The 16,783-nt window shown below is 39.8% G+C and overlaps 1 protein-coding gene across 6 annotated transcripts in view; it reads left to right on the forward strand.

Moving 5' to 3' along the window:
- myo7aa (myosin VIIAa) overlaps positions 1-16,783 on the forward strand; it is a 63,897-nt gene that overhangs the window by 18,431 nt on the left and 28,683 nt on the right. For 2 of the 6 annotated variants that reach the window (XM_084950811.1, XM_084950807.1), the window contains 17 exons: positions 4,122-4,235; positions 4,420-4,572; positions 5,649-5,666; positions 6,144-6,328; positions 6,643-6,764; positions 7,733-7,875; positions 8,099-8,212; positions 8,435-8,503; positions 8,643-8,727; positions 8,950-9,026; positions 9,747-9,866; positions 10,272-10,414; positions 10,900-11,110; positions 12,455-12,590; positions 13,485-13,591; positions 14,438-14,485; positions 16,590-16,727. In XM_084950811.1, coding sequence (XP_084806937.1) covers positions 4,122-4,235; positions 4,420-4,572; positions 5,649-5,666; positions 6,144-6,328; positions 6,643-6,764; positions 7,733-7,875; positions 8,099-8,212; positions 8,435-8,503; positions 8,643-8,727; positions 8,950-9,026; positions 9,747-9,866; positions 10,272-10,414; positions 10,900-11,110; positions 12,455-12,590; positions 13,485-13,591; positions 14,438-14,485; positions 16,590-16,727 — 1,983 coding nt within the window. Of the gene's footprint in view, positions 1-1,684; positions 1,852-4,121; positions 4,236-4,419; positions 4,573-5,648; positions 5,667-6,143; positions 6,329-6,642; positions 6,765-7,732; positions 7,876-8,098; positions 8,213-8,434; positions 8,504-8,642; positions 8,728-8,949; positions 9,027-9,746; positions 9,867-10,271; positions 10,415-10,899; positions 11,111-12,454; positions 12,591-13,484; positions 13,592-14,437; positions 14,486-16,589; positions 16,728-16,783 lie in introns of those variants that run through there. The other 4 variants (XM_084950812.1, XM_084950809.1, XM_084950808.1 and 1 more) reach the window with 4 other exon arrangements.

The raw sequence follows: 16,783 nt of genomic DNA on the forward strand, positions 1-16,783 counted from the left end.
CCAAATGCGGCCGACCCATTCTTCATTTCGCCGAATTTCAGGGGGGGTTGGGTGTATCCTTCGTGGCCCAACCTATCCCAGAATTCATAGCGTGGTCCAGCAAATGGCGGCAGATACTTAGTTTTAATATTACTCTTATTACTATTTTCAATACTTTTTTATTTAAATTATTATATATAATATTTTTATAATAATATAAAAATACTTTTCAAATGCAGCAATGGCGGAGGAGCACGACTAAAGAGTTTGAAATATTACTCTTTCTGGGTCACAAAATAAACTTTTAAGATTTTTTCAAGAAAGTAAGTTTGTAAACTTCAAATATCTGCTTGATTTATCAAGACATCACATATTACATGTTACCCACCAGCTCGATAGCTGACTGGGTGGTCAAGGCTCACTCGAGCCGGCGAGAACACTGGACTCCCGGCACATTGTTTTCAGACCCTGCGCAGTCCTTCGCTACTCAGGTTAAACATGATATATAAGTCACTTAGATAACTTAAAAATGCTAGTTTGGCTTTTTTCAGTGTTTCATTTGTTCCTGAGTAAATCGGTTTGGCTGAGATTAAAGTTACAGTTTTCACACGGCTGAATAAACGTCAAACAGAAAACTGATTAAACAGAAGTGTGAGATGGTCGAGAATTTACTCCAGTGTCCTGATATATTTTAGTGAGCAAGGAGTAGATGGCTGAGTTTATTAAACTCCACCGAGACAGCTGGTGATGCAAATCTCAAGGCTAGACCGTCCAATTTCACAGCCTCACACTTCCAGCCTTCTCGGTCTTCGGAGGACAAGCCCCACATAGACGCCGAAGGCTGGGTCCTCCGAAGGATGCGGCCCCTGAATTGGGATACAGCCAAGGCTAGACACGCAGACATGGAGCATGACTGGTTAGGGGAACAGACGGAACAAAACACGGAAACAAGAGTAACAAAACGTGAAACACAGGGGAGGCACAGAAACCAAGAGACTAGAAATTCTAAATAATAATGAAAGCAAAGACTATTAATAATTCAAAAACACTGGGTCACCGACTCAGGACCATGACAGCATCTGAAATGACCAAATTCTACCCTCCTCTCAAATTTAAGCTGAAAGTGAAAGGCCATTATTTTACTTATGTGATGCATCCTGTGGTGACTACAGAGTATTTATGACAGTAGGAGTCTGCAGTGGGCTTATCTAGGCAGAAATCCAACACCATAGGACACACCTGAGGAGGAAGTGACACCTGGTTGCCATGGGCAGCAGGGGATGGGTTAACAAAATGTGATGTAGAGAGTCTGGGAGAGAGCGAGAGAGCAGGAGGATTGTTGGTCCCAAAATGTTACAGTGGAAACTTACTGCACATTTTCAAATTGATTTCTTTATTGAAGATTTTACATCCAGCAAGGTCAGAAAACAGGACCCTGGTCTGGGCAGAGCTGTTTGACTGTAAGAGGACTGATACTCGACCTGTTTTTCTTGGAATTATTTTTCCCCACGACCCCAACATTTTTTTTTTTTTTTTAGATAAACCCGGTGAAGACAAACACAGGTGATGTGTGCCTGTGATCTGGGAGGAATTTCATTTGTTAAACATTGAAGATTTTGGAGAATTTTGCAAGAAACTAAAATTCAATGAACATCTGAACAGTTTCGAAACATTTCCTCTCATACTTGTGGGTGTCGCCTCTAAACCGTTACCTCTGGATATAACTGTGAACGTGCTTGTAAGTAAGTTTTCACTGTGCACGTGAAGATGTTCAAGCGTCGGGATTATGTGGAGCTTTATGAGAAGGATCAGGCCAAATGGGCGCTGATACGCAACGTCAACACTGTGATGAAACACAGCACTCTGCTGCCGGTATGCTGACACTGCTTGTGTCTTAAGTCTCATGAGTCATAATTATATGGCTTGTATCTGTAGCATTTGTGTTGCTCCCTGTTTTGATATTTACGTGTGCCTTTTTTCTTATACATGAGAAGAATGCTGATGTAATACTGCAGAACTGTGTGTTAAAATAATTATGCATGGTTTTCTGTTCTGGGTCACTTTTGACTCATGGGTCATCTGAAGAGATCATATGTGTTTACGTTTTTAACATGGCTGTTTATGTGTGTATACTTCTTTTACTCATGCTTCCCATTTGAGCTTCTCTTCATTCTTCAATTTAATTTAAAATCCCCTGCTCATGTACAAAGAGATGAATTTTAAGGCCCCATCAATAGTATCTTAAAGACCTCATAGTGTTATACACTGCTCAACACACTAAGGGAATAATTTTTAGTCAGAGTAAGCTTCAGTTAAACTTCGTGAGCATTGAGCTGGTCAGTTAAGGGGATTGTTAATGCTGAAAGACAACGATGACACAACCCCCAAAATAGGAACAACTTTACAAGTGCCCCCCCAGTAGGTTAGCTGCATCACCCAGCACAGTCTCACGTGCATGGAGGAGATTCCAGGAGACAGGGAGTTACTCTAAGAGAGCTGGACAGGACCGCAGAAGGTCCTTAAGCCATCAGCGGGACCAGTATAAGGTCCTTTGTGACAGGAGGAAAAGGATGAGCACTGGCAGAGCTACAGGCCATTTGTGTGAATGTCTCTGACCACGCAATCAGAAACAAAACTCATGAGACCTGAGGGCCCATCGTCCTGTAGTGGGCTCTGTGCTCACTGCTCAACACCGTGAAGCCCGCCTGGCATTTTCCATAGAATACCAGTATTGGTAGGTCCACCACTGGAGCCCTGTGCTTTTCACAGATGAGAGCAGGGTCGTCCCGAGCACGTGTGACAGACATGAAAGGGTCTGGAGAAGCTGTGGAGAACATTAGGATAGCTGTAAAATCATTCAGCACGACTGGTTTGGTATTGGGTCAGTGATGGCCTGGGGAGGTATATCCATGGACGGACACACAGACACTACACGCTAGGCAATATCACCGTGACTGCCATCAGGTATCAGGATGAAGTCCCTGGACTCACTGTCAGACCCTACGCTGCTGTAGTGGGTCCCAGGTTCCTCCTGGTGCACGATACGCCTCATGTGGTGAGAGTATGCAGGCAGCACATGGAGGATGGAGGATCTGATACCACTGAGGAGGAGCCACGCTCAGCTGACTTATATCCAGCTGAGTGAGACGTTATGTTTTGGTCCATCCAACCCTGCCAGGTTGCACCTCAGACTGTCCAGCAGCTCAGCGATGCCCTGATCTGAGGTCAAGATCTGGGAAGAGATTCTAGGACACCATCTATTGTCTCATTAGGAACATGCCCCGATGTTATCAGGCATGCAAGCTTCTGTAGGCCGTACAAACTACTGAGTACCATTTTAAATGGCTGCAATGAATTTTTGTGAAATTTTGACTGCAGTAATTTTAGATTACTGGCTTAACATAAAATCTTTATGTAAATTGTATTAAACCTAAAAACTGGGTCTAGTGGTAACCTACTAGAAAAGTCTGGAACTGATTAAAGGTCAGACAGAAACCCTCAAAGCAAAGCAAGGATTGTCAGTCTGCTGCAGGTACTGTATTAAAAGCCAGTCAAGTGTAGAGTAAAGGTATATAAGACACATTATTAAAGAGAAACAGTTCTTAAAGAAACCATCATTTAAGTTCACGTACAGAATCCTGTAACACAGAGATGAAGGTAGAAGTTCTAACTTCTAGGGGGAAAAGCTTTTTATGGCTTTATTTTGGGCCGAAATCAGCAGATTTTTTAAACTGTATTATTCGATTTTACTTTTCATTTTATAAATGCAGGTTTTCTGTCTTCATAGCCTTTAAAATAAAAGTTTCAAGGACATTTAAGTATTTCTGCTGTGTGGCAAGATTTGTTTCGAAAGGCTTTGAGGAATTATTTAACCTACTGTCTGATTTCTTCAGACAATGAGCTGGTTCTAGGTTTTGATGAAAAATATTGTTTTTCATGATGAGTTCACATATTAACGCACTTTTTTGTCAATGCTGCTTCACGGTTTCTTTCTGCTTCTGGCTGATTTCTCATGTGATCTGACATTGCTGTTACTCTGACCTTGATACTTACTCTGTTACTCTGATGCTGAATTATTTAACTCCCAAAATCCTAACATCCTGATTTCGGTTTGACTGTTTGACTGTCTGACTTCCTTTCAGGGTGACTATGTCTGGTTGGACCTGAAGACTGGTCGGGAGTTTGAGGTGCCGATCGGCGCAGTGGTCAAACTCTGTGACTCCGGACAGATCCAAGTGGTGGACGATGAAGGAAATGTAAGCACTTACATACAAATAAAACTTGTTTTTTAAAGAACATGTCTTGGGAAGCATGTCAGTGTCTAACACTAATCACAGACACCATGTGACCGTTGAGATCATTAAAAATGGTTTGTTTAGGATCAAAAATGTCCTGAATTTCCAATGTGCTTTCTCAACTTAACTTCCCATCCTCCTTCAGGAGCACTGGATCTCCCCCCAAAATGCCACCAACATCAAGCCAATGCATCCCACCTCCATCCACGGGGTGGAAGACATGATTCGCTTGGGAGACCTCAATGAAGCTGGTATCCTCCGTAACCTGCTCATCAGATACAGAGAAAAACTTATATATGTGAGTATTACTGCAGCGATTACTGCAGGGCTGAGCCTACTGAATCTAGTTTACCCTGGACAGGCTCCCAGTTCCTCACCATTATGGCTACTCTTCACAATTACATTACACTTACAACTTGACTCAAACTGTGTGTCTTTGGACTGTGGCAGGAAGTAGTGTTTGATATATTAGAAACTGTAATCAGTACTTGGAACCAAGGAGTGACTGAGCAGGCTCAGGCAGAAGCAATGCTTAAATATGAAAAGCCTAATTCTGCTCATTAAAGAAACTCTACCAACAACTATGTAGAGTACAAACTAAATCATTCACACTTGTAACTTCACACTTGTAACCCTCATCCTGCTGGATGGATGGAACTCCAACAATAGAAATACCTTCATGTTTAATCCCTTTAATACTGTTTAAAAAGATTTTTCTACACAGAGTAACAAATATTTGCTCTTCTGCACTAAAACAGTCTTTTTTTAATTTTTTATTTGATTATTTACATTACTTTACACTAAACCTAATTTTAATCCCCTCATCCCCAATGGGTCGCAGCAGATGCCCCTCGCTGAGCCTGGTTCTGCTGGAAGTTTTTTCCTGTTAAAAGAGAGTTTTTTCTTCCCACTGCCGTCAAGTGCTCGCTCATAGAGGTTTATCTGATTATTGGGGTTACTCTGTATTATTGCAGCGTTTTGACTTTACAACAGAAAGTGTCTTAAGGCAACTGTCGCTGTGATTTGGTGCTATATAAATAAAACTGAATTGAATTAAACTTTATCGCATATGTACTTAAGAACAGTGAATCTGTGTTCAGTTCTCCAGTTAGATATTAATCAGAAATGAGGGTTTAAAGTTTAATACAAACCTCATTTTTATATTGAATTTGCTATATCTCATTTATTTTGACCCTACTGCTATATGTTCTGTCTGTTTAAGCAGCTTTTTAACACTTTATTCGTCACCTTACTCTTTTAACTCTCTGTCACTATTTTCTCACTCCTCTCCTGTCATCATAATACCTTCCTTGCTTTATTTTCTCATTACCTCTGTTTGTTACCCTCCTTTATTTGTTCCTGTTTCTACTGAAGACAAACTGTGGTGGCAGGGTAAGTCAGCCCCTGAAACCCAAGCATAGACAAAGGCTAAAAAATATACAAGGATATGCACCCACTGCATGGATTTAATGCACGCTGCATGGCCTCGATCACAGTATACAGCGTGTTTGCTGCACGTTTCAGTAGACATCATGTATTTGATGGGACTTCTTTTCTTATATGCACTATAGATGGATGTGTCATGTTGGCGTAGGGACTATAGTAACTCACTTTGGCTTAACAGTAACCAAACTGAGAGCTGCACCATGTTTCCAACATGGCTTTCTGTTCTCTTATGGCGAACAATGATACGTTCTCATTGTCATCCTTCAACATCTGAGCTACGCGACCTGTGTCAGCTCATGTACCCGCTAACCGGCACCGGATTGTTGCTCGATCCTTTCGACAACAGACAGCCACGTGACATTTTTTTGTGACCTAAAAAAAACCCAAAACATAATTTGGTTCATCCTCGTTTTTTCTGTACAGACGTACACAGGCTCCATCCTTGTGGCTGTCAATCCTTACCAGCTGCTGCCCATCTACACGGCTGACCAGATCCGCCTCTACACCAACAAGAAGATCGGTGAAATGCCACCTCATATATTTGCCATTGCTGACAACTGTTACTTCAACATGCAGAGGAACAACCGCGACCAGTGCTGTATCATCAGGTTAGGAAAAGTTCAGACTGCAGGTGGCTCAAATACAAACCAGCAATCATACAGCAAGGATGTGAGTTTTAACCGTGCAGACCAAAAGGTTTGTCAGTCAGTCAGATATCTAATTTTTATTTATTTTTTTTATCAAATTATTAAAATTTGTGGTTAAAAGAAGAAAAAACAAGAAAAGTAAGAAACTGATAAAAATGTAGGTGCTGAAGATCTCGTAGAATCATCAGAAACTTTAAAATGATAAACAACCTCTTAAAATCGTTGGTCTTTCTTAAACATGATCACATTTTCTTGCTGTTGTTTTGGTTTGATAGTGGTGAATCTGGAGCAGGAAAAACAGAAAGCACCAAACTGATCCTTCAGTTTCTGGCGGCCATCAGTGGTCAACACTCCTGGATAGAGCAGCAGGTCCTGGAGGCAAACCCTATACTAGAAGGTAACACATACACACGCGCGCACGCACACACACACACACACACACAGAAAAGTGAGCTTTAACTCATTATCTGGAAGAAAATCTCTATGAAGTAGACAAACTCACAGATGATGATGTGGATTCACTCAGCATTTACGTTTATTCTCTCACAGTTGTAACAGAGACATGTTAGTTCAGTAATCTTGCAGCTGAAGGTTTTACAACTACCCAACAGCACAGACTGAGACTGTGCTGACTACCAAAGTTATTTTTAAACATGTACATTACTTCATTAAAAAATATTCTTCATTAATACAATTTTAAGCTTTACCTGAAAGTTAAAGCTTCAGATAAGATTTACTGGATGTATTATAACAAAATTCAAAATGATCAGAAGAGCAAAACACTGTAAGATAGAGGTCTGCAGCAGTGCAGTGACAGGACATGTCACATGAAACATCTACCTCCATTTAATTGTTAATTAAATCAGCAGGAATTACTTATAAGATGAAACCAAATTAGCAAGATTAAGACGTCGTTCAACATCTCTGGTCAATTCTTTGCCAGTTAGCCATTCGTTGTGATCAAAAATCAACTCTACTTTGGCTTAAATGTTGGGCAAAATAATAAAATGTGACCTGGTGATTCTTTGTGCATAAGCCAATCTACTTTATAGCCGTCATGATAAAAGCAGGCAACCTATTACGTATGTGCAGTGCACTGTGAGTGCAAAGAAGGCGTCATTTACACTTCAATCCAGCATTGCGTGAATGTCTCACCTGAGAGAAAGACGATCATGAAACAACACACCACGCTACATGCTCACATGTCTGGGTCTCCTCTCATATTTCAGTGAATCTACTGAAAACACACAGTGAAAACATTTACACCCAAGAAAGAAGATAATTCCTAAAGAGTCTCCATTAAGATTCCCAGTGGGCAATCAAACCTTGACAGAAATTGTTGGTGTTTTCTGTTTTTCTTTCCAGCCTTTGGAAACGCCAAAACGATTCGCAATGACAACTCATCTCGTTTTGGGAAATACATTGACATCCATTTCAACAAGCGAGGAGCCATAGAAGGAGCCAAGATAGAGCAGTACCTGCTGGAGAAATCCCGAGTCTGTCGACAGGTAAGTCCGAAGCTGATCAGCTCAAAGTTAAACTCCTGAGCATTTTCTCAGTAACTAACTGTGACATAAAAAACGTCATTCTGTTGAATTAAAGTAAAACAAAATAGCCAAAAGTCAGTTCTATCTTATGATGAATTAATCCCTGCAGTCTGCAAAGCCTTACCTTATCTTTTATAATATGTAGTGGTGTAACACTGATTTGACTTTTCTCCTCTCTCTACAGGCCTACGATGAGAGAAACTACCACATCTTCTACTGTATGCTGAAGGGAATGACTGTCGATGAGAAGAAGAAACTGGGGCTGAGCAAAGCCACAGACTACACCTACCTGACCATCGTGAGTTACTGTCTCACGCTGCGTAATTGGCTGATCAGTTGCCTTATCGGTCAAGAGGAGCTTTGATCTTTACAGCTGTTGAATAGTCTCTTATTAGGGGATCATGCCAATCAGGAAAACAGAGATTATATCAAATAAAAATAGGATTAAAAAAAAGTAAATAAATAATGAAAAGACAAAGACTTTGTTGTGATCCCCATCCATCCCTCCGTCTCTTTGCAGGGTAACTGTACCGTTTGTGATGGCAGAAATGATATGAAGGAGTACTCCAACATCCGCTCTGCAATGAAGGTACTAACGTGTGTGCTGCTTTACCTAAAGTTAATATTGTGTATTCAACTATTTAAATATCACCAACATACTGTTTTTATCATCTTATATTTGAAAGACACTGAAAGGTAATGATTGTTGCTTGGGTCTGTTTGCTCAGGTGCTGATGTTCACTGACAAGGAGAACTGGGAGATTTCTAAGCTGCTGGCTGCTATACTGCACATGGGAAACCTGAGATACGAGGGTAAAGTGAAAAATATTACCAGAAAAGGAATTTACTGTTTACTCGTCCGCTGTGTTTAGCTTCCTGTAGCCATGTTTCCTTATGAGTATTGTTCTTAGTGTCCAGTCCTTGCAGTCCACACAAGTACAGACATAATTAACACCTCGTAAAAATTATCTGTGATTTTAATTTTATTTATAAAGAAAACTTCTTTAGACACTCTGTTGATCTTTGACCTTTCAGCACGCACCTATGACAACCTTGATGCCTGTGAGGTGGTGCGGAGCCCTCATCTCACTACTTCTGCCACACTATTAGAGGTGACACACACACACACACCTTTTCATCCTCTTTCATCCTGTTTTGCTTTTCTTGCCCCTCCTTCTTTTGATTAGATGCCCCTCATACACAGATGTATGGGCAACAAGTGGGCGGGACTTCTATATTCGCACCCATAGTTTTGTACCTACGTCCACTGCCTTCATTATTTAAAAACTTTGGTCAAGTTTAATATGATCATCCACCACTGCAACAGTATATATATGATAGAAAATAAATAATAGTAGAATTGGCCAGCAGTTTCACCCTAATTTAAAGATCCCATTGTGCTCAAACACATTATCTACCCACCCTTCTCTCTTTTAGTCTAATTTAGCAGAAGATCAATGTCACTGTGTTATCTGAACTTAAAAATCCCATATCGAACATCCTGCTTCTGATCTTCTACACTGCATCACAAGTGTTATTAAAAAAAAGCAAACTGTTAGGTACTGTTACAAAATAAACATGCGACATATATACTGCCCACTAGTAGCAAACAATAAATAAATCAACAACAACAGACAATCGATCACTTACAGGTCTTACAGGTTCACATGCTATACTCACTGTTCAGTGACACTCAAATCAAACCTCCATTCAGGTGTTAATAAAAGCAGTTTTATGCTATTATTTCACAGTACTTCAAAACCTTAAATTTGATTGGATGTTTTGGAGATTCATTGAGGAGCTCCTGTGTTTATGTGTCTCTGTGTGTTAAGGTGGATGTTAAGGATCTGATGAACTGTCTGACCAGCCGAACACTCATCACCAGAGGAGAGACGGTCTCCACCCCTCTCAGCATGGAACAAGCTCTGGATGTACGGGACGCTTTTGTTAAGGTACAGCTCATAATTATCACACTTTATTCATTTAAGTTAATGAACTAAAGGGGTTAAAAGCCCCACGTAGCAGAGATGATAAAAGAGAATATATTGAGATTGTCCAACACAGACTCTGGTGTGAACCTTTTCATTGTATTTCCTTTCCTTCAACACATTTTCAGAGCCATTCAAACACTTTAAGTATCTTACATCCTGCCATGTTTACCTTCATTTCGACCTGCAGGTTTGCAGAATAATGGTCTTCTTCACTGCCTCTTCCTACATATTTTTGCATTTCCACCAAGAAGTGGAATGAGACTGAGACAGTGATCAACATGCACATAATATCTCTACTAGAGATCAAATCCTTCATTGGGGACCTTTAATGTGTTGAACTGTGACTTTGTCTGTGTGTACGCGCAGGGTATTTACGGTCGCTTGTTTGTGTGGATCGTGGAAAAGATCAATGCAGCCATTTATAAGCCTCCGTCATCTCAGCCCAAAGCGCTCAGACGCTCCATCGGACTCCTGGACATCTTTGGCTTTGAAAACTTCACAGTAAACAGGTACATTACACACTAACTCTCACATAGTGATGCTGTCCACCCTACCCACTAAAACTTTGTTCTGAGGGGTTTCCAAAGCCAGCTACAAATCCCTTGTGAGTGAAGTGTAACGTCCACAGAGGCATTCATATGCACCCTTTGCCCTCCTGGTCTTCAGGTGAGGTGCTCACTAATAGCTTTAAATATCACCGCCCACACCCATGTGACCTGCCTCTAAATGAGCACCATGAATGCATGAAAAAAACCACATGTATTGTGTTATAGCTAATGAGAGATGCTAACAAGTACTTTCTGTTGAAACTGGCACACATTTTATACCCTGTATGATTTTTATTAAATACCAAATTTAAAAAGTTTGTTCTTATGCCTGTGGCATTGTTTATGTATTTATTTTGTGAAACCCACTGGCATCACTACATATTGAATTGAGTTTAACTGAAATATTCTGTCAGCTTTTCCGTCACTTCTCGTCCTCGTTCCTGCAGCTTCGAGCAGCTGTGCATAAACTTTGCCAACGAGAACCTGCAGCAGTTCTTCGTGCGTCATGTGTTCAAGCTAGAGCAGGAGGAATACAACCTGGAGAACATCAACTGGCAGCACATTGAGTTCACAGACAACCAGGACGCTCTGGACATGATCGCCATCAAACCCATGAACATCATCTCACTCATCGACGAGGAGAGCAAATTTCCGAAGGTATGCGCTCCCATATTTGTGTCACCTGGTCTTTGATTCCCCAAAGTTCAGTTCTGTAATGATGACGGTATACGTGCACCAGCAGTGGAGCATTTAGCAACCAAAGAACCAGAAATTCTCTGCAGGAGCTGAAGGACACCAGAAGCATTTAAAAAAACAGTAAACTTGACTTACATTTGCCATCTGAACAAAAGTACAACTGCAGATAAAAGATGCTACACAACTGTTGTACAGCTCTCGGGACAAGAGAAGCAGAAACACTGTGCTCCTTACAAACTGAGCAGAAACATGGCTACTGTGACAGCTTCTATTGGTTCATGGAGTCTGCGTTTTGAAGAATGTAAGGAAACCTGGCTATCAAGTGTGGCATGAAGCGGACTGGACACCTTAAGCTCCTCCCACAGGAACCAACCATGTATGCGGTTCTCAGTTCACTCACACAGGTGACATTTTTCTATAGAAGAGTTCCCACACATAAAACATAAACACAAAAGTTCATGATGTCCTAATTATTGTAAACCAGACCGACCTTCCAATAGACCTAATTTCCATCAACTTGTCAAATTTCAAAACCCACCTAATATAAAAAGATTTGGAAATCTCCCGTTTCCTGTTTGACTTCCTGGATCTGTAACATAGTGGTGACATGGAGCCTACAACTACTGTCAGTAAAATTAATATAGATTAATAGAGGAATAGATTTTAATGTTGGCCCAAATGAGTTATTTATATTGTATGAAAATGATGACGACATAGATGCTGGGGAACTTTACCACCACATATTAGGACACATTTGTTTAACTTGGCTAAGACTTGGAGGAGATCAGTGAAAAAATGGCGCACAAAACACTGGCTTTACATTCACAGATGGAACAACACTGTATTTTGCCTTCTTGATGTAACACAATAATGAAAATTAAGTCTGTTGAATGGTTATCTGTCAGATATTTCCATTAAACACAGCAAACTGCACACTTGGCAGTTAAAATAACAATAGATCTATTTTTTTTTTTTAACAAGAATCATCCACTTTACAGCTCATATAAACGGGGAAACTATCCATAGAAACTAAAAACCTTTTGTTTTTTACCAGGTTTTAAATTTGTTTTTAAATGTAAAGCATCCTGAGGCATAGCAGCCTAAGCAGTGGAGCAAACCCACTGAATCACAGCGTGCTGGACACTGTTTTCACTACAACTCCAACAAACAGTGTGTGGAAGATTTTAGTCAATAAGGTGTCAGCAGCTTGTTCACAGCTTGTTTCTGCTGCCGCCAAGTGGCCTAAAGACTCGAAGCCTTGTTTTTTAAACTAAACTCTCACATTTTCCTGCCTGTCTCCTGCAGGGCACAGACACCACCATGCTCAACAAGCTGAACTTTCAGCATAAACTCAACACAAACTACATCCCTCCAAAGAACAACTATGAGACTCAGTTTGGCATCCAACACTTTGCTGGAGTGGTTTACTATGAAACAAGAGGTCAGAGTCACTTCACACACACCACATCACTAAAAGATGCAGTTACTACAACTTTCCCGTTGTTTGAATGTACAGTAAAAGAGATTTTATGAAGCCAGTCAGGATGGTTTTCTGATCTCTGGCTAAATAAAACTACCAAAACGACATACAGCCTAAAATCCTGCATTTAAATTCTTTGACCAAAGTTTCACCTAATGAGCTCAGTGTATGTACAAGTAACGCACCTGACCATGTTTTTCTAGTCTATATCAAAGTGATAGCGCACAGCTCTGGCTGTGGGCATCAAAGCTCCACCAACCTGCTCTTTAAACCTTCTGTTTATGACTTTAGTGGTTCATATTCAAAGGTCAATTTCATGCAGAGTCACACGAGTCACTGGTTTAAACCTGAAACTGATGCGGGATGGATGTTTGCTTGAAATTGTGTGCAGTTGTGGGCTTTGTATGTTTGCTGCCTGTAGCCATGTGTCTTGATCTTTATCCCATTAGCCGGAGTGTGTATTTAAAACACGCTGAAATAGAAATAACAGCATGGAAGCACCACTTCCACTTAAAAATGTTTTACTAAGTCAGAGCTGAAAACATTTCTTCTGATTGATGTCAAACCTATTACTGAAACTTATAACTGAAAGTTTCTTCACTGGATTTGGGCCCAAATTACACATTTCTATAGATCCACATGTCAGTTCTCAGGAAATCATAAATTTAATCTTTTATGTCTTTTTCATGAATATTTTTATGTCAGATCTTGTACAATTATTATAATTTTTTTAAACTCCTTTAAACTTCTACAAATACATTGTAATCACCACTGACAAATAAATGTCGTAAAGTCAAATTAGCAATGTTTAAACCTTTGATGTTTCTAAGATGTTGACTTGTGTGTGTCCTGCAGGTTTCCTGGAGAAGAACAGGGACACTTTGTATGGCGACATCATTCAGCTGGTTCACTCCTCCAAAAACAAGTTCATCAAACAAATCTTCCAGGCTGACGTAGCTATGGTAACACACACACACACACACACACACACACACACACACACACACACACACACACACACACACAAACATGTATTAAGGAAATTAACTAGAAGACCATTGTCAGGCCTGTGTGACCACACCAGAACTATCACCAACCAGGCCCTGAACTGGAACTTAAACTAAACACTTGATTGGTGGATGCTGAGATTGGAAGCATTACAGCAGGTTGTGTTTCTCTGTGTTTGTTAGTGTAACAATTTGCAGAATTAATAACTTACTAACTTGTTCAAAGCAGATCCTGCTTTCCCTTATTTCTGTCATACTGTTACATGACTAGACATGACTAGAGTTTCAAATAAACAGGCCCTGATGTCTTATACTAGGCACATAGGCCCCACCCACCTGCTTTTTGTAAGGGTCAACCAATGAGAAGAAGGCAGCCATAATCAAGACCCACTATATCAAAAATAAGGATTTGTTTGAGCTATGAGAACCCAAGGATGGAAAAAACCGAAGACGTCCACTTTACGATTTGTGTTACTAAATTTACATTTACTTTTCAGATCAGATGTAGACAGTATTTAGATGCTGTGGGAAAACCACAAACCTGGCAACTCTGATAACAGCGAGTATGCTCTCTGGGTCCCTGAATGCAGCGGTACCCCATCTAGGAACCTCCTGACTGAGTGACACGTTAATTTGAGAACTGCAGAAAGTTTTTCTGAGCTGTTCTTCTCCTGCATGCTGTTGTTTACTTGCATGTTTCTCTTTGAAGTCCAGCCCAAAATAACATGTCTGACTTCTTTGTCTTCCCTCCCTGTGTGTCTCTTTGTTTGCATTTGCATGTCTGTGTGCTGCTTCTGCCAGTTTCTGTGTGGTTACGCTCCTGTTAGTTCAGCCACAGCTCCCTCCAAGGTAAAAATGAGAAATCAAACATCCCAGCGCTGCATTTTCATCCTCTTCATTTTACCATCTACTTCCATTTCATTGATTCCTCTCTGACTTCAAACATGGTCTGAACATCCCATAGCTCACATACGTTTGTCATAGCGGAATGAGATTCAACCAAAAGGCTGATGAATACAACTCCATGTCAACTATGGTGGTTATTTTCATACTGTGTGTGCTTTCATCTGTGAGTAATGTCACAAGATTATACCGTAGCTCACCGATCATTTTTATTTTCTGCCTTTAAAAGTGTTTTAGTCTTTTGTAAAAAGAAAAAAGCAAAAACAAACAAAAAACCTCTTTTGTAAACAGCTTCATGTCACATTCATTGTAATTTTAGTCTTTTATACTTTTTTGTGTTTTTATTTTTACTTTTAAAAATTATTTACCCTTTCTTTATTGCAACACAGTCACAGCATATATTTGAACCATCTTTTAAAAAACATCATTTATTTTTTGTTTCTTATCCATTTTACTGCCGTGATGCTAAACAAATTCAAAGTTAGTACTGAGTCAGCGAGGTAAAAACAAGTATTAGTAAATGTTACCAAAAATTTAATGCAGTTAACAATAACATATAGCCGTAACTTCTTTTCACAAACCGACTGCGGGCAGAAGTACGGCAAACAAACCCCACTGAGCCTTTATTTTATTTATTTTTTATCTATGTTGTTTGTTTACACTGACAAACTACATTATTTTGTGACATCAGATGCTGCTTTAGCAAACTACTTGACATATTATGAATGTCATTTTTACTAATGAATACTTTTTAAAGTTTTAAGGGCAGCAAGGTTTCTGCTCCACCTAAAGCTGTTAATAAATATGGATTATATTAGTATTCGAGTTGTTTTTAATAATCAAACCAGTGGTGAATCCAGACCTGTACATTAATTTGCTTTTAATATAATTATAACTTTTATTTATATTTTATCACTTGACTGTATTAATTGCAGTGTTGTAATAGATGCCTGTTACCGCCGGAGGGCAGTAACGTTTCTATCAGACGAACACCTCCACAGACGGTGACGAGGTTTATTTGACGGTGTTGATCGGTGCAGAAGCTCGTGCTGTGAAGTCTGCGCGCTGATCTAACTTGAAGGTAGAAGTGAGTGAACGGGGTCAGATTTAGATCAGGTCGCTGAGTTTAGCCTGCGCAGGGAAGCAGCAGGTGATCTGTAAACAGCTCAAACACCGACGGAATCACTCATTTCCACCTTAGTGAGGCTCAAGTACAAACACGCAGGATGGAGAAATATTAGAAAGTTTTTCTCTTTATAGCCACAAAGCTCAGTTAGCTCTGTGCTCACGAAACTCTGGTAAGAAGCTCACTTTTGTTTCTCAAATTTCGCTCTTTATCATCATCATCATCATCATCATCATCATCATCATCATTATTATTATTATTATTATTATTATTATTATTATTATTATTATTATTATTATTATTAAGGCTTCTCCGGTAGCCTTACAAGTCGTCGTGTGTGTTGAAATAGTAAAACTATGGCTGCAATAAGCTGTAATTATTAATGGACAGTAACGTGATTATTTTTAGACTATTAATTTTAAATAATATAATGTTGCTGAATAATATTAAAATTATTTTTAAAATCTTTATTTATTTTATTTTCATCAGCTTATTCATAGTCTGGAGGAAAATGTCGCAATTTTTTTTAAAATTAGGTCTCAAAACTCAAGAAATTTCTTTAAATATACAAATAACCAGAATGTTATTGTTGTTTTTAAAATCAAATTGTTGTGTGATGCCATTTTACTTTAATTTAAATGATGTGATTAATTTAAATACGTTTTACAATAATTTTAAAAACAGGCCTAAAACCGTTTTCTCTGGCTGAGCTGATTGATGCATCAGTTAATTGATTGCAGCTCCTTCCTTTTGACACAGTCGCTGCTCAGTCAGCAGGTTTGACTGAGTGAAGCTGAAGCGTCAGACTTTGCTGTTCAGAGAGGAAAGAGGTTGGTGTCCGAGCTCAGGAAGAGCAGGAGGAGTCCTCATTGTTTCTAACAGGGTTGTTGCTGTGTGTGTGTGTGTGTGTGTGTGTGTGTTTAGGGAGCAGAAACCAGGAAGCGTTCGCCCACCCTGAGCAGCCAGTTTAAAAGATCTCTGGAGCTGCTGATGAGAACTCTGAGCGTCTGTCAGCCGTTCTTCGTCCGCTGCATCAAACCCAATGAATACAAGAAGCCAATGGTGAGTCTGACACGCTGTCCGCAGATAGAAGTCGAGGTTAAAACATGCAGTTACTG

This window comes from Perissodus microlepis, chromosome 14, assembly GCF_051167445.1.
Source record: "Perissodus microlepis isolate ML-2025 ecotype Zambia chromosome 14, ASM5116744v1, whole genome shotgun sequence".
NCBI lineage: Eukaryota > Metazoa > Chordata > Actinopteri > Cichliformes > Cichlidae > Perissodus > Perissodus microlepis.